The 15,944-nt window shown below is 34.5% G+C and overlaps 2 protein-coding genes across 2 annotated transcripts in view; both read left to right on the top strand.

Annotated features, from left to right (window-relative positions):
• Positions 1-3,473, top strand: part of LOC103022787 (beta-1,4 N-acetylgalactosaminyltransferase 2) — a 37,779-nt gene extending 34,306 nt beyond the window's left edge. Inside the window, exon 12 of the mRNA XM_022673102.2 lies at positions 1,356-3,473. Coding sequence (XP_022528823.2) covers positions 1,356-1,531 — 176 coding nt within the window. The 3' untranslated portion in view covers positions 1,532-3,473. The remainder of the gene's footprint in view (positions 1-1,355) is intronic.
• A 5,366-nt stretch (positions 3,474-8,839) lies between these two features.
• Positions 8,840-11,663, top strand: gngt2a (guanine nucleotide binding protein (G protein), gamma transducing activity polypeptide 2a). The gene is made up of 3 exons (XM_022673096.2): positions 8,840-9,112; positions 9,839-9,928; positions 11,290-11,663. The coding sequence occupies exons 2-3, from the start codon at positions 9,845-9,847 to the stop codon at positions 11,413-11,415; spliced, it is 210 nt and encodes a 69-aa protein (XP_022528817.1). The 5' UTR covers positions 8,840-9,112; positions 9,839-9,844; the 3' UTR covers positions 11,416-11,663.
• Positions 11,664-15,944: the final 4,281 nt, after the last annotated feature.

Consider the following 15,944-nt stretch of genomic DNA (forward strand, 5'->3'; position numbering starts at 1 on the left):
TTTCACACTGCCTCTTTGGTGGCTGAGATGGGCTGCAAATTAAAAAGAACTGCAAAAGCACAAAACACATCCATCAAAATGACAACACAGGCACTGCAAATACAGAAGCACACTGCAAATACAGCCACAACACAATGGATGTGAGTCACAACACAATGGAATTTTCTAAAGATACTGTAACCCTAAACTATGTCTCCGGTGAAGCAGCACTTTTAATATGCATTAGGGGTGTGCCGTATCGTATGTGATAATATCGGCAACTTTTTTGAATATCGTGAACGATATTACATCCTAAAATATCGTGCCATATCACACACCCCTAATTATCACGTTAGGTTACTACTTTTTTGCTGTTTTTAGCAAAAGGAAAATTCATACGGTTCTCATTTCCCATTAAATATCTACTAGAGACAGATTATATCTGTCCAGTATCATTTATTTTACTTCAGTTCTGCATATATATAGAGATATTTGGAGTGTAGTATTAGTATAAAGACATTCTGGATCATTGACTTCTGTTACAAATCTGATAAAATTGTTGTTTTCTCAGTTAGGGGTGTGCCATATCATACTGTATACAATATTAAAATTTTATTTGAATTCTGTTGCAGTAGGCTATTCTTGAAATATTTATGTTTTAATTGAATTGTCATATCGCCAAGAATATTGTTATCGCAAAAATACCATGAAATATCGTGATATTATTTTAGGGCCATATCGCCCACCCCTACCACACCGTGGTAATCACAGTTAAACATAACTTACTTTTCAGAAGTTCGGTTACCACTAATAGTCCTCCGTACACACAGAGAAGTCAGAGATGTTACTGAAGACAGTAGTTTAGGGGTACAGCATCTTTCAGGAGCACTGGAGAAATCCTGTTGTGTTGTGATTCACTTCTGTTGTGCTGTGGCTGTATTTGCAGCACATTTCTTTATTTGCATTGCTTGTATTGTCATTTACATTTTTTTTGTGTGTGTTTGCAGCTCTTTTCAATTGGCAGAGTGTTGGGCTTTCTAGGCCAGCATAGGTTCCTGGATACTGGCATCTGGAGATATTTTGGTGCTATCTGGAGTTTTGTCTGTCAGCACCAGTAGTTTAGTATTATTATCAGTATTTTTACTTATAGTTACGTATGTACACTGTAAAATCTAACTGCTCTTCTTATTGAATTATTTAAGTTAACATTACTTACATAGTATTAAAATTTGGGATCACTTAAGCTGAATGAGTCAAACGAACCGAAATTGGGATAATTGAGATACATGCTTAGAACTGTGTATGCTACATCTACAGGAATGACCTTTTCATTTCTTTGAATTCCTCTTTTCTGTCGCTCTTCTACTTCTTCACAGAGTTCTTCATAGATGGACTTGGATCTTTGATGGTTGCAACGTGCAGAGGACTCTCAGTCGGCCATCAGAGGAAGAAACTTCTGTCCAAGTATACAAAATACAGGTTCCAGAATAATGAAAAGGCAAAACTTGCCCATCATTACTTTAAGAACCATCTCAAGTGCATCAAATACTGAAGTAGCTTTCAGAGGCATTTTGGAGGTTCTCTCAACCCACTGTGGCCTATTTTTATGTTTTTTATGATATTTTTTACCTTAATTGGGTTCACAATAGAATTATCTAAAGGAACTTTATAAAACATTCTATAAACCTTTACTTTGACTCCTTGGACTGCTACACAACATGACATAACCATGCCCTGTGTGTATATGTAATGAAAGATGTTATAAGCTATCGTGTGATTATTGCTGTATTCCATTTAAGTCAATTGAAGTCAGATGTCGGAGCTATATAATATATATTGATGTAATTGAACAAAGCAGTATACAACAGAACTAAATCGCAGAATACAGAATCATTAGTGCAGCATATAAACTGCAATCATAAACAATTTCAAAAAAAGACTTAAAGCGTCACATTAAATAGCAACATTTAAGAAACATAATAAAAGATCTTGGCATTTTCTAGATAAGCTTTGAGGTGGAATGGTTTTCAGTTTACAGCTGTGCTGAACTTCTCAAGAGTTAATAACTGGAATTCTTGTCTCTTTGAGGGCATCAGTTGTGAAGTTATGAAGAGGTAGAGATGGTATACAGTGAATAACCTTATTTGAGTAATGTTCTAATCTATACTATGGGAAGAACTACTCAACTAAATAAAGAAATAAAGGTCAATGAAGCAGAAAAATGTCAACAACTTCAAAAGTATCCTTAGGTGCAGTCACAAAGACTATCAAAAACGTTATGATGAAACTGGCCCTCATCGGGACCATCCCAGGAAAAAAAGACCATACGTTCTCTCTATTGCACAGGAAGAGTTACCAGCCTCAGAAACCGCAACTTAACAGCACCCCAGATAAGAGCCACCTAAATACTTCAGAGTTTTTTTGGTTTAACACTTTAAAGTTGATTCATAGTTTGTAAATTAATACTGAAGTCAAGTAGAAAATGAATGAGATGGTGTGTGCAACATTTTGACTGGTACTGTACATATATAATCGAGTACTGTCCCTTAATCCACAAGGTGGTGACAGTAAACATGTGCTGTTTAGATGCAGTCTGGGTCATGGCTTTTATCCAGCTGGACAAATCCTCTATCTGCCTATTTTTATCTTCCTAACTCTACTGTAAACCCTAATCTAAAGGCAAGCTCTTTTTTGCATGATTTCTACAGACCTAAGGAATATTGCACAATAACTTGACAATACAATATAATGCAATACACTAAGCAATAACAACTAAACATGATGGTAACTTAAACAGGTGGTTTGGAAAATGTTATTAAGGCTAAATATAGTTTGAAATAAATATATATATATATATATATATATATATATATAATATATACACACACACACACACACACACATATATATTTGTTATAGTACATACTGTATGCACAGTAGGGACTTTATAGTCGTCCATAAATAGCTGTTACTGTATGTAACTGTAAATAATATTGCAAATAACTGTAAATAACTATTTCCTTAACCTCTCCTCAGGGAAGCCTAGTGTTTACAGTTACATGATACATAGTATCAGTACATAGTAGTAAATCAGGAGAGCGTCTGGTGAAACTGTATTGACCCTTTTATGTCTGGTCTGTGCTATTCTAACTGTATATCATTACATTATAACTGACTTTGTATTTGTCTGTATTTGTTTTAATGTGATGAATATGAAATGAGTAATATATGCAGATACAATCTATTGTACATTATAAGATGAAAAAGAGTTTGATCTTTATAATCTGATTGACTGAGCCATTTCTATAAATGTTTATAAAGTGCACAAACATTAACTAAAGTTATTTAAAGCCCAAGTTTCTATTTTTTGTAATTTTATTTTGCAGTCAAAAAGACTATCAAAAACGTTATGATGAAACAGGCCCTACAAGTTTTTAACGTGCATGGGGAAAAATTTTGTCAGTTTCTATAAAAAATATAAAATGTTTATTGAACAGGTGGTTTGGTTCTGTTTCATATGACTAAATACATATTTTACTTAGTGCACACTCATGTTTGCCAAAATATTTCTGCATACTAAACATGTAGTATATGTATCTTTATACACAGAATTTGTTACACAAATATAGTAGTTCTTTGCATCCTGTCACACCCATTTTAATGGTGGACCAAGAATTGGAATAAGTATATGTATAATATTATACTGATATACATTAATTGACAGCAAAGAAAATGTTGATTGATTTTTGCATGACAATTTTTAAGATAAATAAAACAGTGTGTACGTTTTATACAGTAGATTAGTTGCTAATGTTATTTTCCTTGAATTGGATTTTTTTTTTTTTTAGCACTGTTCATTTTTAAGAAAAAGATGTGATTCTGCATATATGTACTATGCATTTTATAGTGAAATTTTCACTATAAGGGAGAGTGACAATGATTCAGCCCTTAATCTTTGGGATTAAGAAAGTCCAAACCATGAAATGAGATTAGAGGAGGTGATGCATTTAATCCTAGATACTGGCCTCCTCATTAATTGGGTCATCCGGATGTGACCCTTAATCAGCACTGCTGATGACGAAACATACAGTAAGATCCTTAACTTTGCAGGTTAAAGATCTTGGGATCTTACACTCGGTGCAAGAAGGTGAAATGCTCATTGCCATCTTACACCCTGCGAACAGACATTTTCAAGCCTTTCTCGTTTAACTAGCATTGATTATCATGAAATATATCTACACTTATGGGCGTGTTGGTCTGGAAATGAGGTGTATTAAGGTAAATTTCTGGCTTAATGTTATCTTGACAATGGAAAACACAGGTGCACCCCCAACAGAATACAACTTAGACAGACCTCAACAGCACATAATCCCGTTTGTTATACACACTCAGACATGCAGGTGTGCCTGTTGGCAGCTATGCAAACTATGACATCAATAATAAACAGAATACAAAACCAAATAACATTAATTGTATGTGTACACAAAATATAGGTTATTATTATATTACTTAAATGGCCTGCTCGCAGTTGACAGCTTGCATATGTCACTTACGGCCAAAACAACAATTCTGTTCCTCATTGCTTGTTTTTTTTTTTTATTATATACCATGCAAATAGCCCTGTCATGAAAAGAATTTTCTATACTTTAAGGCCATTTTATGCCATGATGAGTTTATTAAAAAATGTATTTATTTAGTAAAGATGTATATTTAAATGGAAATTGTTACTAAGTACTTTCTTATTTTGTGATAAAAAATGTATGTTTTGATACCCTTGTTTCAAAAATATAGAAAAATTAATATTAACAAAAAAACAAAAAAAAAACTAAGGGACTTTTTTTTGTTTTTACTGCATTTTATTAGGTTATTCCTATTCCCTAAATAATATTGAGGTCATGTTCATATATTGAACAATTAAGTCAATAATGCAACTATTGGTACATGGCTACATACAATATATATTTCATACGTGAATATATCGTAAAGCACTGAAGTGCAGTTGCAAATCAGGCCACAACTTCCAAACAAGAATTAAATACTTTATTCAGCAGCTGACTAAATAAAAAAAAAATGCATTATTACCCTAATAAGCCATTTGGGCCAGTAAAATACAGAATAATACTTAATTGTGTATTATTTTAACACAATATGGACAGTGGCAAATCCTGCTGCTTCTCACCCTGGAACCTATCTCTAAAGCTAGTGATGCCAGGCTGTTTTAAACATGTTTCCAGAGTGGCCGCCTGTTTCTTTCCACTGCCTGCAGCAGAAGATCAGGTCAGAGGGGCTGCAGTAATTATAAGCAGCAATTAATAGGTGGAATCCTTCTCTACTGTCTAGCCAGCTAATAAGATAGGTCATAGGTCACAACAAAAACAATCTTACTTTCTCAACTATGATTTGTAGCTTCTTCTTTAAAAATTGACATTTATTTATTTAAAATTGTAGTAGTTTTAGAGGGGAAATGCAAGCATTTTCTGCTATTTATATTTGTCCATTAAGGGGAAATCATATTTTTAAAATGTATATTTCTTAATTACTCAGGAAGTGTCCATGCAAACAGACAAACAATGCAATCAGAAGTTACTCCCACGTTTGTTCAGTTAAAAGAAAAACTTCTTCAACTGAAAAATATGAAAAAGGGGAAAATGTGTAATTGGTATACAACTTTTATGTGCATTTTATAGTGAAATTCTAATACTCTAGGATTAAGAACGTCCAAACCCTGAAATGAGATTAGAGTAGGTGATGAACTGAAGCCAAGATACTGACATCCTCATTAATTGGGTTTATCTGTGATAAGACCTAAACCGTCACCCTCAGCTGAGAGGAAACTGGCTCAGATGGTCAAGAAAACCCCATAAACGACCTGTTATGAACTAAAAATGTAACCAACTAAACCCCCTTAAGCTTGACTCAACTTTTACTGCACAGACAAAGAAAAAGTTCTTCCAGAAGCTTCTTGATTCTTCCTGGTTACCAATTGCAAGTATCTACTGTAAGATGCATAAGAGTAAGTATTTAAAACTGACCATTACTGACGTCAACCACATTCTATAGCAAGTTATATTGAATTACTGTACATTTATAAACACGCAAATAGTCTTTTTTAAATCAACTTTTTAAGTATGCAAGACCATGCCAGCGTCACTGCAGTGCTGAGACCCACCATCCAAATATTACCTGCTATAGGTGACGGTGGCAAATCTGTTGCTTGGAGAAGCGGCATTAGCGCTAGCTACTGTTAGGCTAAAAGCAATATCCGCTAGTTAGCGTCAGACTAGAGATATTAGGGCCGTGCTATTTAGTGTCAGCAATATTGGTGACATGCTAGTTAGCGTTAGGCTAGCATTATTAGTGAAATGCTAGTTAGCGTATGGCTAGCGTTATTAGTGAAATGCTAGTTAGCGTCAGGCTAGCATAATTAGTGAAATGCTAGTTAGCCTCAGGCTACCGTTATTAATGAAATGCTAGTTAGTGTCATGCTAGCGTTATTAATGAAATGCTAGTTAGTGTCAGGTTAGCAATATTAATGAAATGCTAGTTAGCGTCAGACTAGCGTTATTAGTAAAATGCTAGTTAGCGTCAGGCTAGCGTTATTAGTGAAATGCTGGTTAGCGTCAGGCTAGCATTATTAGTGAAATGCTAGTTAGCGTCAGGCTAGCGTTATTAGTGAAATGCTAGTTAGCGTCAGGCTAGCATTATTAGTGAAATGCTGGTTAGCGTCAGGCTAGCATTATTAGTGAAATGCTAGTTAGCGTCAGGCTAGCGTTATTAGTGAAATGCTAGTTAGCGTCAGGCTAGCGTTATTAGTGAAATGCTAGTTAGCGTCAGGCTAGCGTTATTAGTGAAATGCTAGTTGGTGTTAGGCTCAGAAAAACTCTCAGAATACTAAAAATTAGCTTCCGTGCTCCAGTAACCTAATGGTCAGCTGCGGAAATGATTAGGAAACTAGCCAGTGAGCTAGCTTGGAGAAATTAGCTATTTGACCTTGTGAAAACCTACAGTTTCAGCTAGCTAGTTAGCCAGTTAACAGTTACCTAAAAAATTCAGCTACATGTATTGTATATTTCCTAGCTGTGTTAGCTAGCCACCAGTTTAAGGAGGTAACTTATTATATTGGGGTTTAATATTTTCTACTTCCAAAACGGCTGTAAACTGTTCCCTAAATATAATTTCCTGCACCACTGTGTGTCTAAAACCAACTAAAAACTACACAGATATCTCACATACTTAAAATATACCGTAATTTTGCTCGTACCGTGGAATTCTTCTTAAAAGATGATACGCTGCGCTGCTTTCCGGCCAGTTGTGACTGTGTTGTGTTGCTGCTGACGCTGAGCGTCACCTGCTGATAACAGGCGGAGTTTTCATGTCTGCGTCCAGTGAATGCTATTTGTTTGTTGTAACTCTTCAAATAAAACTTAATTTTGTATCTTTTTTTAAAACTCTGAATCTAATAACACATGTATTTAACGAATCAAAACATGTAACATTATTGGTCAATCTCAGGCAGCTTTACTTAACTTTTTTTTTTTTTACAAAGTTTCTAAGCCAAAATTGTTATTTTTTTTCAACTTATTCCTTATTTTCTCTCAATAAAGTATTTATTTTAAATAAATTGTTGACTGCATGTTCAAATTATAGATTATACAAAAAATCTCTCTCTCTCTCTCTCTCTCTCTCTCTCTCTCTATATATATATATATATATATATATATATATATATATATATATATATATAATTTATCTTATATAAATTTTATCTTTTTAAGAAGACCCAAACCTGAAATTGGTCAAATGTCCTGATACTGGGACTTATTCCTGTAACTGGCACTCATTCATGTTTCACTTTTTATGTTTTAAAGTAACAGGACTGAAAGTAACAGGAGTCTTTTTTTTTTTAGCATAGAATTACCAAAATATGAAATATAGCTAAATGGTGGCAAACCATGAGGACATAGAGCACGTTCTAGTAATTTCCCCAAAATTTGTATTTTAAAAATAAACAAATAACATCTAAGAATTGATTTATGTAACAGGACAGAATGTTAAGATTGACCTCCTCAGTCATAATTACAATAAGATCAAATATCCAGAAAAAAATAATGAGGGAACTTAGTTTTTTTCCAGCTCTCTCACTTCCTGTTGTAGACTTGTAGAATGTTCTACGTTTCAGATGGGGTAATGTGTTACGGTAACAGGACTGAGTGAAACCCAGGGAGACAACTACAATGTGTAATTTAACTTAAATATTATGGATTATTTATGGAATTTTTCAAATAATTATATTTCATTGTCAAGTTTATAGTAAAAGAAGTAGGGACAGGCAACAAATGCTATTTTTTCAGTGTTCTAAGTAGTTTTTATTAATGTTTTAATAACATAAATTTCTCTTGTAATTAGGTCTATGTACAAGACACTGCTTAATAATAAAATGTATTTTAAAGTTTTTTTGTGTGCACATTTATACATGTAATTTACCAGGGACAAAAATGGCACTGATTCGCTATAATATGCCTGTACATTCAATTTACTCCAGAAAAAAAGTTAAAATAAATATCTGAAAGCCTAATATTTATTTGCCATTCATATCTATGATGTTTGAAAGTTAACCTCTCTATAACGAACTGAACCAGTGTTTATGTGTAAATTGGACAGTGCATTTGCGTCACTTCCAGGCCACATGATCCTTGCCTCCACTAACTCTAGATTAATAGGTCATGGCTTTAATCTACAAGATTTAAGACTTAAAGCTGGATGAAGTCATGCCAGTTCCTATAGGCGGAGTCTTTTCAGGTGTCCTAAGTTTGTGGGTCATAGGAACTAGAGAAAGTGAGAGGAGAAGAAAACAGGCCTCACAGTTGGGCCCTGAGGAACTCTGCTGCCCTGATTTCATTATTTGACCTCTCTAATTACTGAGGTGGCTTAACCTAATGAGATAGAGGCGGATAGGGTGTTTGTTAGGGAGCAGTCTCCACCCTCTACCATCCGTTACCATCTGTTGAGGATCCTGAAGAGGCGAGGACTCAGGTTTGGAGAGCTCAGTCCGTCCCCAGAGGTCTACTCGCATGGTCGCCTAAAAGACAGAAGAATAGCTGTTCTCCCAATCGTCTGCCCTCCACTCCAATAGGTAAGATATGGAGGCCTAGGCCAGCATATCAACAGATAGTCTTAAAGTTTTGTTTTTTGAATTTTGCTTTTTTTTTGTCAAATGAAACTGGGAATAAACTTCAGACAAAAGGAGGTTAATTTGCAAATGGCAGCTAGAAATGTGTTGAAACTATTTGATTCAAATATTACCACAACAATAAAAGTATTTTACCACAAAATTAGGTTTTCATACATTCTTAAAAATTGAGGGGCTATAAGGAATTATTTAAGTAAAGTCATAAAATAATGATTTTGAATTTATAACTGGAAACAGATCATCTATGGAACCGCTCAAAGAACCCTTTTGTAGTATCTTTATATTGAAAAGTGTAAGTGGGTTTATTCATGGGGACATAATAAACACGTTAGTGACAAGTAAAAACTTTTAATTGATTCATTTTAAAGGTAGTACAGTATATTATGAAATAGAATCAGATTTGATCAGACTAAGTCATTCTCAATTAAAAGGTATACTAAATTATCATTAAATATTAATTTAAAGTAAACTTTCAAATGTGGATCTGCAGCATGATCCGAGGATCGCAGGTTCAAATCTCAGATCATGCAACTTGGCATTAGCAGCCAAAGTCAGAGAGAGCACTGATATATATATATATATATATATATATATATATATATATATATATATATATATATATATATATATATATACTTATAAAACAAACAAACCACATTCTCTTCCTAGGGCAAGATGGCGCGGGATATGTCCGATAAGGACATCCTGAAAATGGAGATTGATCAGCTTCAGAAAGAGGTGAAGACCGCAAGAGAACCAGTGAGTATCTGCATACAGGATAAAGCAAAAGATGAAAACATATTAATTGATTTATGACCTCATCCACATTCATATTATCCTATGTACAGTACCAATCCAAATTTTGGACACACCTTCTCAATCAATGCTTTAAAAAAAAAATCTTTAATTTATTTTTTATTACATTAATGTATCTTTATGACAAACATAACAATTAAGTCAGATTTCAGCACAGAAATGGCAGCAAATTATTCACATTCCAGACAAATAAAAATTCACTTTCACTTATTAATTGAAATAATCAAATAGCCAAATCTGTTCTGAACAAAAAATATATTTACAAATTGATTAATGATGCTTTTAATGTGAATGTAGCCTTACAAAAAATTAGACCATTTTTCATCAAATTCACCACTGGTCAGAGATGTCAAGTAACAAAGCACAAATACTTTGTTACCTTACTTAGGTAGAAATGTTGGTTATCTATATTTTACTGGAGTATCTTTTTTTTTTTTTGTCATTTCTCTTCCTTACATTTTAAAAATAGCCTCGTTATTCCTATTTCATTTCAGCTTGTTTTTTATTTTTACTACATTTTTTTCTCGCTCAAAAAAAAAGAACTCTATCCAAATAAATCTCTTCATCCAGATGAGTGAATTTCATTGTAGTTGGATGATCAGTATTAACATATAAACATTCCAACATATAGTTTTTATATACACCATCCATCACATCTGCACACGTCACATTACACCCACACTCCAGCAAGAACATAGCAGACGTATGTATAAAGATGACCCGTACAGAGACTCAAGAGAACTCGAGACAAACGTCCAACTAAGCTTCTTTAATATATTTACATTGTATTAAAATCCATTCATTTTCAAAGAGCATATATGCAGCTGAAACAGGGAACAGCATAGTGCATTCCAAATGTATCAAAATTAACATTTTAATATAACATTTTAGTCATTATGGCTTTTAAAAAATGTGTTTTGGTTAGGGGGGGTAGTGCTCTAAAGGACTCTGTGGTGCAGCATAAGCTTTTTCTTTAATGACATTTTTTCCCCTTAAATCATTTTTACTTTTATACTTTAAGTAGATTTGAAGCTAGTACTTTTACACTTTTACTTAAAGAGTAAAATCCTTGAGTTGATGCTTCAACTTCTACAGAAGTATTTTAAACCCTAGTATCGATAATCTATATTTCTACCTGAGTAGTGAATATAAATACTATTCACATCTTTGCTGTTGGTTGTCTTATATTTTCTCTCGAATTGTTTATAACAATTTTTTTTTAATAATAAAAAACTCATACTCTTACATAGCTATGCCTCATTGATCTGATTACTGATCCTCTCTCTCTTTTTCTCTCCTCATAGGTATCTAAAACAGCGAAGGAGCTGTGTGATTTTGTTGAAACTCAGTCAGCTGAAGATCCTCTCATTAAAGGAGTGCCTGAAGATAAGAACCCGTTTAAGGAGAAGGGTGGCTGTATAATAACCTAGCACAGGCTGTGCTCTGGCTCTCTGTATAATATCACACAATATGGGGACTTTTTTTTTTGCATTAACCTTTTTACACAAAGACCCCAAAGTCTGCTCCAGCTGCGATCATCTCCCCCCGGCTCCAGTCAGTCAGAGGAACAGCCGTTCCTACAGCTCTGTTATACACTGTTGTATACTGTGTAAGGCCACCTCAGAGAAGTAGAATGTAAATAAAAGTATGAATGCTGTAATAAAGTAGCCTGACTCAGTTTGTGTGATCCTACTATAAAAGAGAACATTATAAGAACGTTTTAAGTAACATTCCCAAAATAAACCATTAAAACACCTTAAAATGTCTTGTCTCTTATACGGCTACAGGTATTAGGTGATACAAAACCCTTTTTTTCTGCAGTAAAATAAAGTTATTTACATTCTGAATATTTCAGGGCTTTGAAATCTCCTACAGGACACTTGGAGAAGCTGCCTGTTTTTTCTCTACTCCACTTAATAATTTCAGATCAGTAACAGAAATCAATCCAAATCCAAAGTTTGAGAATAGACATAAAAACTAGGCAAACATAATGAAACTAAAAGTTTGGAGGACATGAACTGTTTGATTTGTATTCAGGAAAATATTGATTTTAAAATAAAGTTCAGGAAAGTTTCATGATTTTATTAATTATATTTTGACATTAGCAGATTTACTTGAATTTTCTTTATACTATATTTTCTATTACAGTTACAATTATGCTTTTCAGAAACGTTTCTTATCAAACATGAAAGTTTTTATGTAATGGGGTTAAAACACTGATTACTAAAATGTTGAAAAATGTTGAATACAATTGTTTTAAGAACATCTAGAAAAATGGACAGATTGAATGTTCTAGGAATTTTAACTGTAACATTTAGAAAACATTCTACTCGTCAAAACTTGTTAGTTGGGAATTTTTTTTTTTCGAAAAGACCTTTAATCTTTACAGTTCCTCAGTAAACAATTGAATGTAACATACTGTACCTGATTAACAAAAATAGGATGGCCAAGGGGTTACTTTTGCTTTAAGTATGCTGGTTTAGCTGGTCTACATACACGATTAACCTAACCAAACTAGATAACCAGTATGACCAAGCTTGGCCACGCTGGATGACCAGCATTACCACCATTACCAAGCTTAATCCAAATCAAACACCATTTTGCAGAACTAGATTTCTGCTTTCTGTAGAGAAAGGTCACTCCAAACTGGCTTTGGAATCTAAAGGATAAAGTGACATAAGTGCCATAAAGTTAACCATGTTCACCAGCAGAGTGCAGCACCAGCACACTAATGAGCACAAGCACTGAAGCCCTGCTGACACAAGCCAGTTTACTGAAGCTGTTAAACTGAAGACTTTAAGAAGTCTGATGGAACTTTTAAAGTTGTTTTTTTATATAAACCAGCTTAACCAAAACTGACTGATTATAGACGTACTATAAATACACATAAATCACTAATATATATATATATATCTTAGTGATTTCTTATTTTCTGCAAATTAATGCTCTAAATGACAATATTTTTATTTGGAATTTGGTAGAAATGTTGTCTGTAGTTTATAGAATAAAACAACAATGTTCATTTTACTCAAACATTTACCTATAAATAGCAAAATTTCCCAGGAAATCGTGCAGCACTTCATGCTTCCCTCTGCTGAGAACTTTTATGGATTTCATTTTCCAGCAGGACACTGCCAAAAGTACAAAGTACCAATTGGTCTTTTTTTTTTTTTTTTATAATTTTTCCCATTTTCTCCCCAATTCACACAGCCAATTACCCAACCCACTCATTAGGACTCCCCCCATCACTAGTGATACCTCAACACACCAGGAGGGTGAAGATTAGCACATGCTTCCTCCGATACATGTGAAGTCAGCCACCGCTTCTTTTCGAGCTGCTGCTGATGCAGCATTGCCGAGCAGCCAGCGCGCTTGGAGGAAAGCACAGCAGCTCGGCTCCGGTACATCAGCTCACAGACGCCCTGTGCTGCAGACATCACCCTAGGAGTGATGTGGGGAGAGAGTGCCATCTACCCACCCAGAGGGAGCAGGGCCAATTTTGCTCCCTCTAACGCCGGCAGCTTGATGGCAAAGCTGCATGAGTGGGGGGTTCGAACCTGCGACCTCCTGCTCATAGTGGCAGCGCTTTAGACCGCTGGACCACTCGGCGCCCCGTACCAATTGGTCTTATATAATATTCTAATTTTCTGAGACACTGACTTTGGGGTTTCAACAATAAAATAAATAAATGCTTAAAATAGATTACTCTGTGTGTAATACATCTATATAATATATGAGTTTCGCATTTATGATGTACATTATGGCAAAATTAATACAATATCAAAGAAGGTGACATTGTTACTATTTTGTATAGTAAATTACTAATGTTATTGAAAATGTAAGGTTTCTGAATTAAACCGAAGTTGAAATTATATGATATGAATATGGCACAGTCATATGTAGACTAGATCTATAGTGCCCCCACATGGCTAAAGACCACCACTCAGCCTATACGGTGTAAAGTTAACAATACTGAACCACTAAGGAAAGTGATTACATAATTGGACCATTTAAATATTTTTAAATATAACCTCATTGAACCTTTAATTTTACTATTTAATATTCCTGCTGCTGGTGAAGTGAATTCAGTATGCAGTGAAGTTTAGTGTGTTTAGTTAAAGATCATACAGCAAAAACAATGCATTTTAGTTCATTAAATACATAAAACAGTTCCAAGACACATTTCTAATTTAGAATATTTTGCATCATCTTCTCAAAATCACTTCAGCCCAGCTGCACGTTTTACAGTGTGGCTACTACTTTACTGAAACCGTGGATGAGGAAGCAGCATTTAGTCTGGAGTTGTGTCTAAAGGCGTGTGAGAGGAATCTTATGACTCATTCCTCAGTTGCACTGCTCTGCTTTGGACATGCTGTGTTTATACAGGCGGTCCTACTTTGGAATCACGGTGCTAAACTAGCCACAGTGTTTTATATTACTGACAAACACAGAAACATAAGTGTAGGCCTAGTTTATTCACAGGTTTACACAATATATGACATATAGAGGTACACGGATAAAGTCTTTTAAAAAGACTTGTAAAAAAAACATAAAAAACACTTTGTAAAACTGTATTTTTAATAATTAATTAAGAAAAGAAGAACATTTTTTTTATACTCTGCTATTTGAAAAATAACCAGTTGCTATATGTTAAAAGCCTTGTGACCAGAGGGATCACTTGCCCCCAGGCAAAAAATGCAATTGCTTGGGACCCCAGAACACTGATGTGCACACAAGGACTGATTAACTTTAAACAATGGCAGAGCTGACCTCCCTATAGAAGCCCTGCCTAACTCCAATCACTTCGGTTGTAAGTGGCATGCATGAGAAATGAAGGAGAGAAACAGGAGATAAAATCATAAGACAGAGGTGAGTGGTGCACATAGAAACATATGTACATTTAATACCCTGTTTTGGAACTATTACCTTATGTTTTTCCTATCAAATGAATGTGTTTAGTAAACAATAAATAGTGTAATCTGTATTTAAAAAGTATACTAGCTATATCACTTTATTATTCTTTGTTTCTGGCAGCTTTATATATTGATATTTATTTTTTTTAAAGGCATTTCACAATTTTAGATTCTTGTTTCTTTATTTGGTATATCTCCAGAATCACCATTGGTTGTGACATCAGTGTTTTCTGTGCCAGTATCTATAGAATGGTACATGAGGACGTCAAACCCAAGTAATAGATAGATAGATAGATAGATAGATAGATACTTTATTGATCCCCGATGGGAAATTCTAGACATCCAGCAGCAGGTATAATACACAAAGTTACAAAAGGATAAAAAATAACGATACATATAAATACAATAAAATAAAAAATAGAATGTACAGAGTAAAAATACAGTCTTTAGTGTGTGTGTGTGTGTGTAATGGAGAATGGAGGTAGTGCAGTTGAACACAATAGACAGTGAACACCAGTTGATGTGCATAAAGTGAGGATAACTGATGTTAGCCATACAGAAAGTGCAGAAAGTGTAATCGCACAGGTAGGTGATAAATGGGAATTTGGCTAAGAGCTAGCTAATAATGCTAAAAACAAAGATATGCTATGCTATGCTAGGAGGCTTCTGTGAGCCGTTGCAGTGCTATAAGCCAGCCAGCCAGAGCAGAACTCATTATTTTGTTCACACGGCAAGATGACGAAGCAAACATGGCCAAATCAACCTGTGAGAAAACAAACATACCCCAACATCCTCTGCAGAAATCTGACCCTGTGTGGTTTTTCTATATTAAGCACTTAAAAGAGGAAGGTTTAATAGTTTATAGAGAAAACAGCTCATCTGGAGAGGTGTCAGAAGCTCAGTGCCTCCAGTTTGTCTTTGGTTTGTGGGTTTATTTACCTGTGAGCTGCAGGGACTGATGCTTACTTTCACCACTGCTGCTGATGCCCGGTAAGATCCTGTGAGAGTGTTTTAACCAGGCTGAGAATCAAAGGTGCTGCAGAGAG

Source organism: Astyanax mexicanus, chromosome 19, assembly GCF_023375975.1.
Source record: "Astyanax mexicanus isolate ESR-SI-001 chromosome 19, AstMex3_surface, whole genome shotgun sequence".
NCBI lineage: Eukaryota > Metazoa > Chordata > Actinopteri > Characiformes > Acestrorhamphidae > Astyanax > Astyanax mexicanus.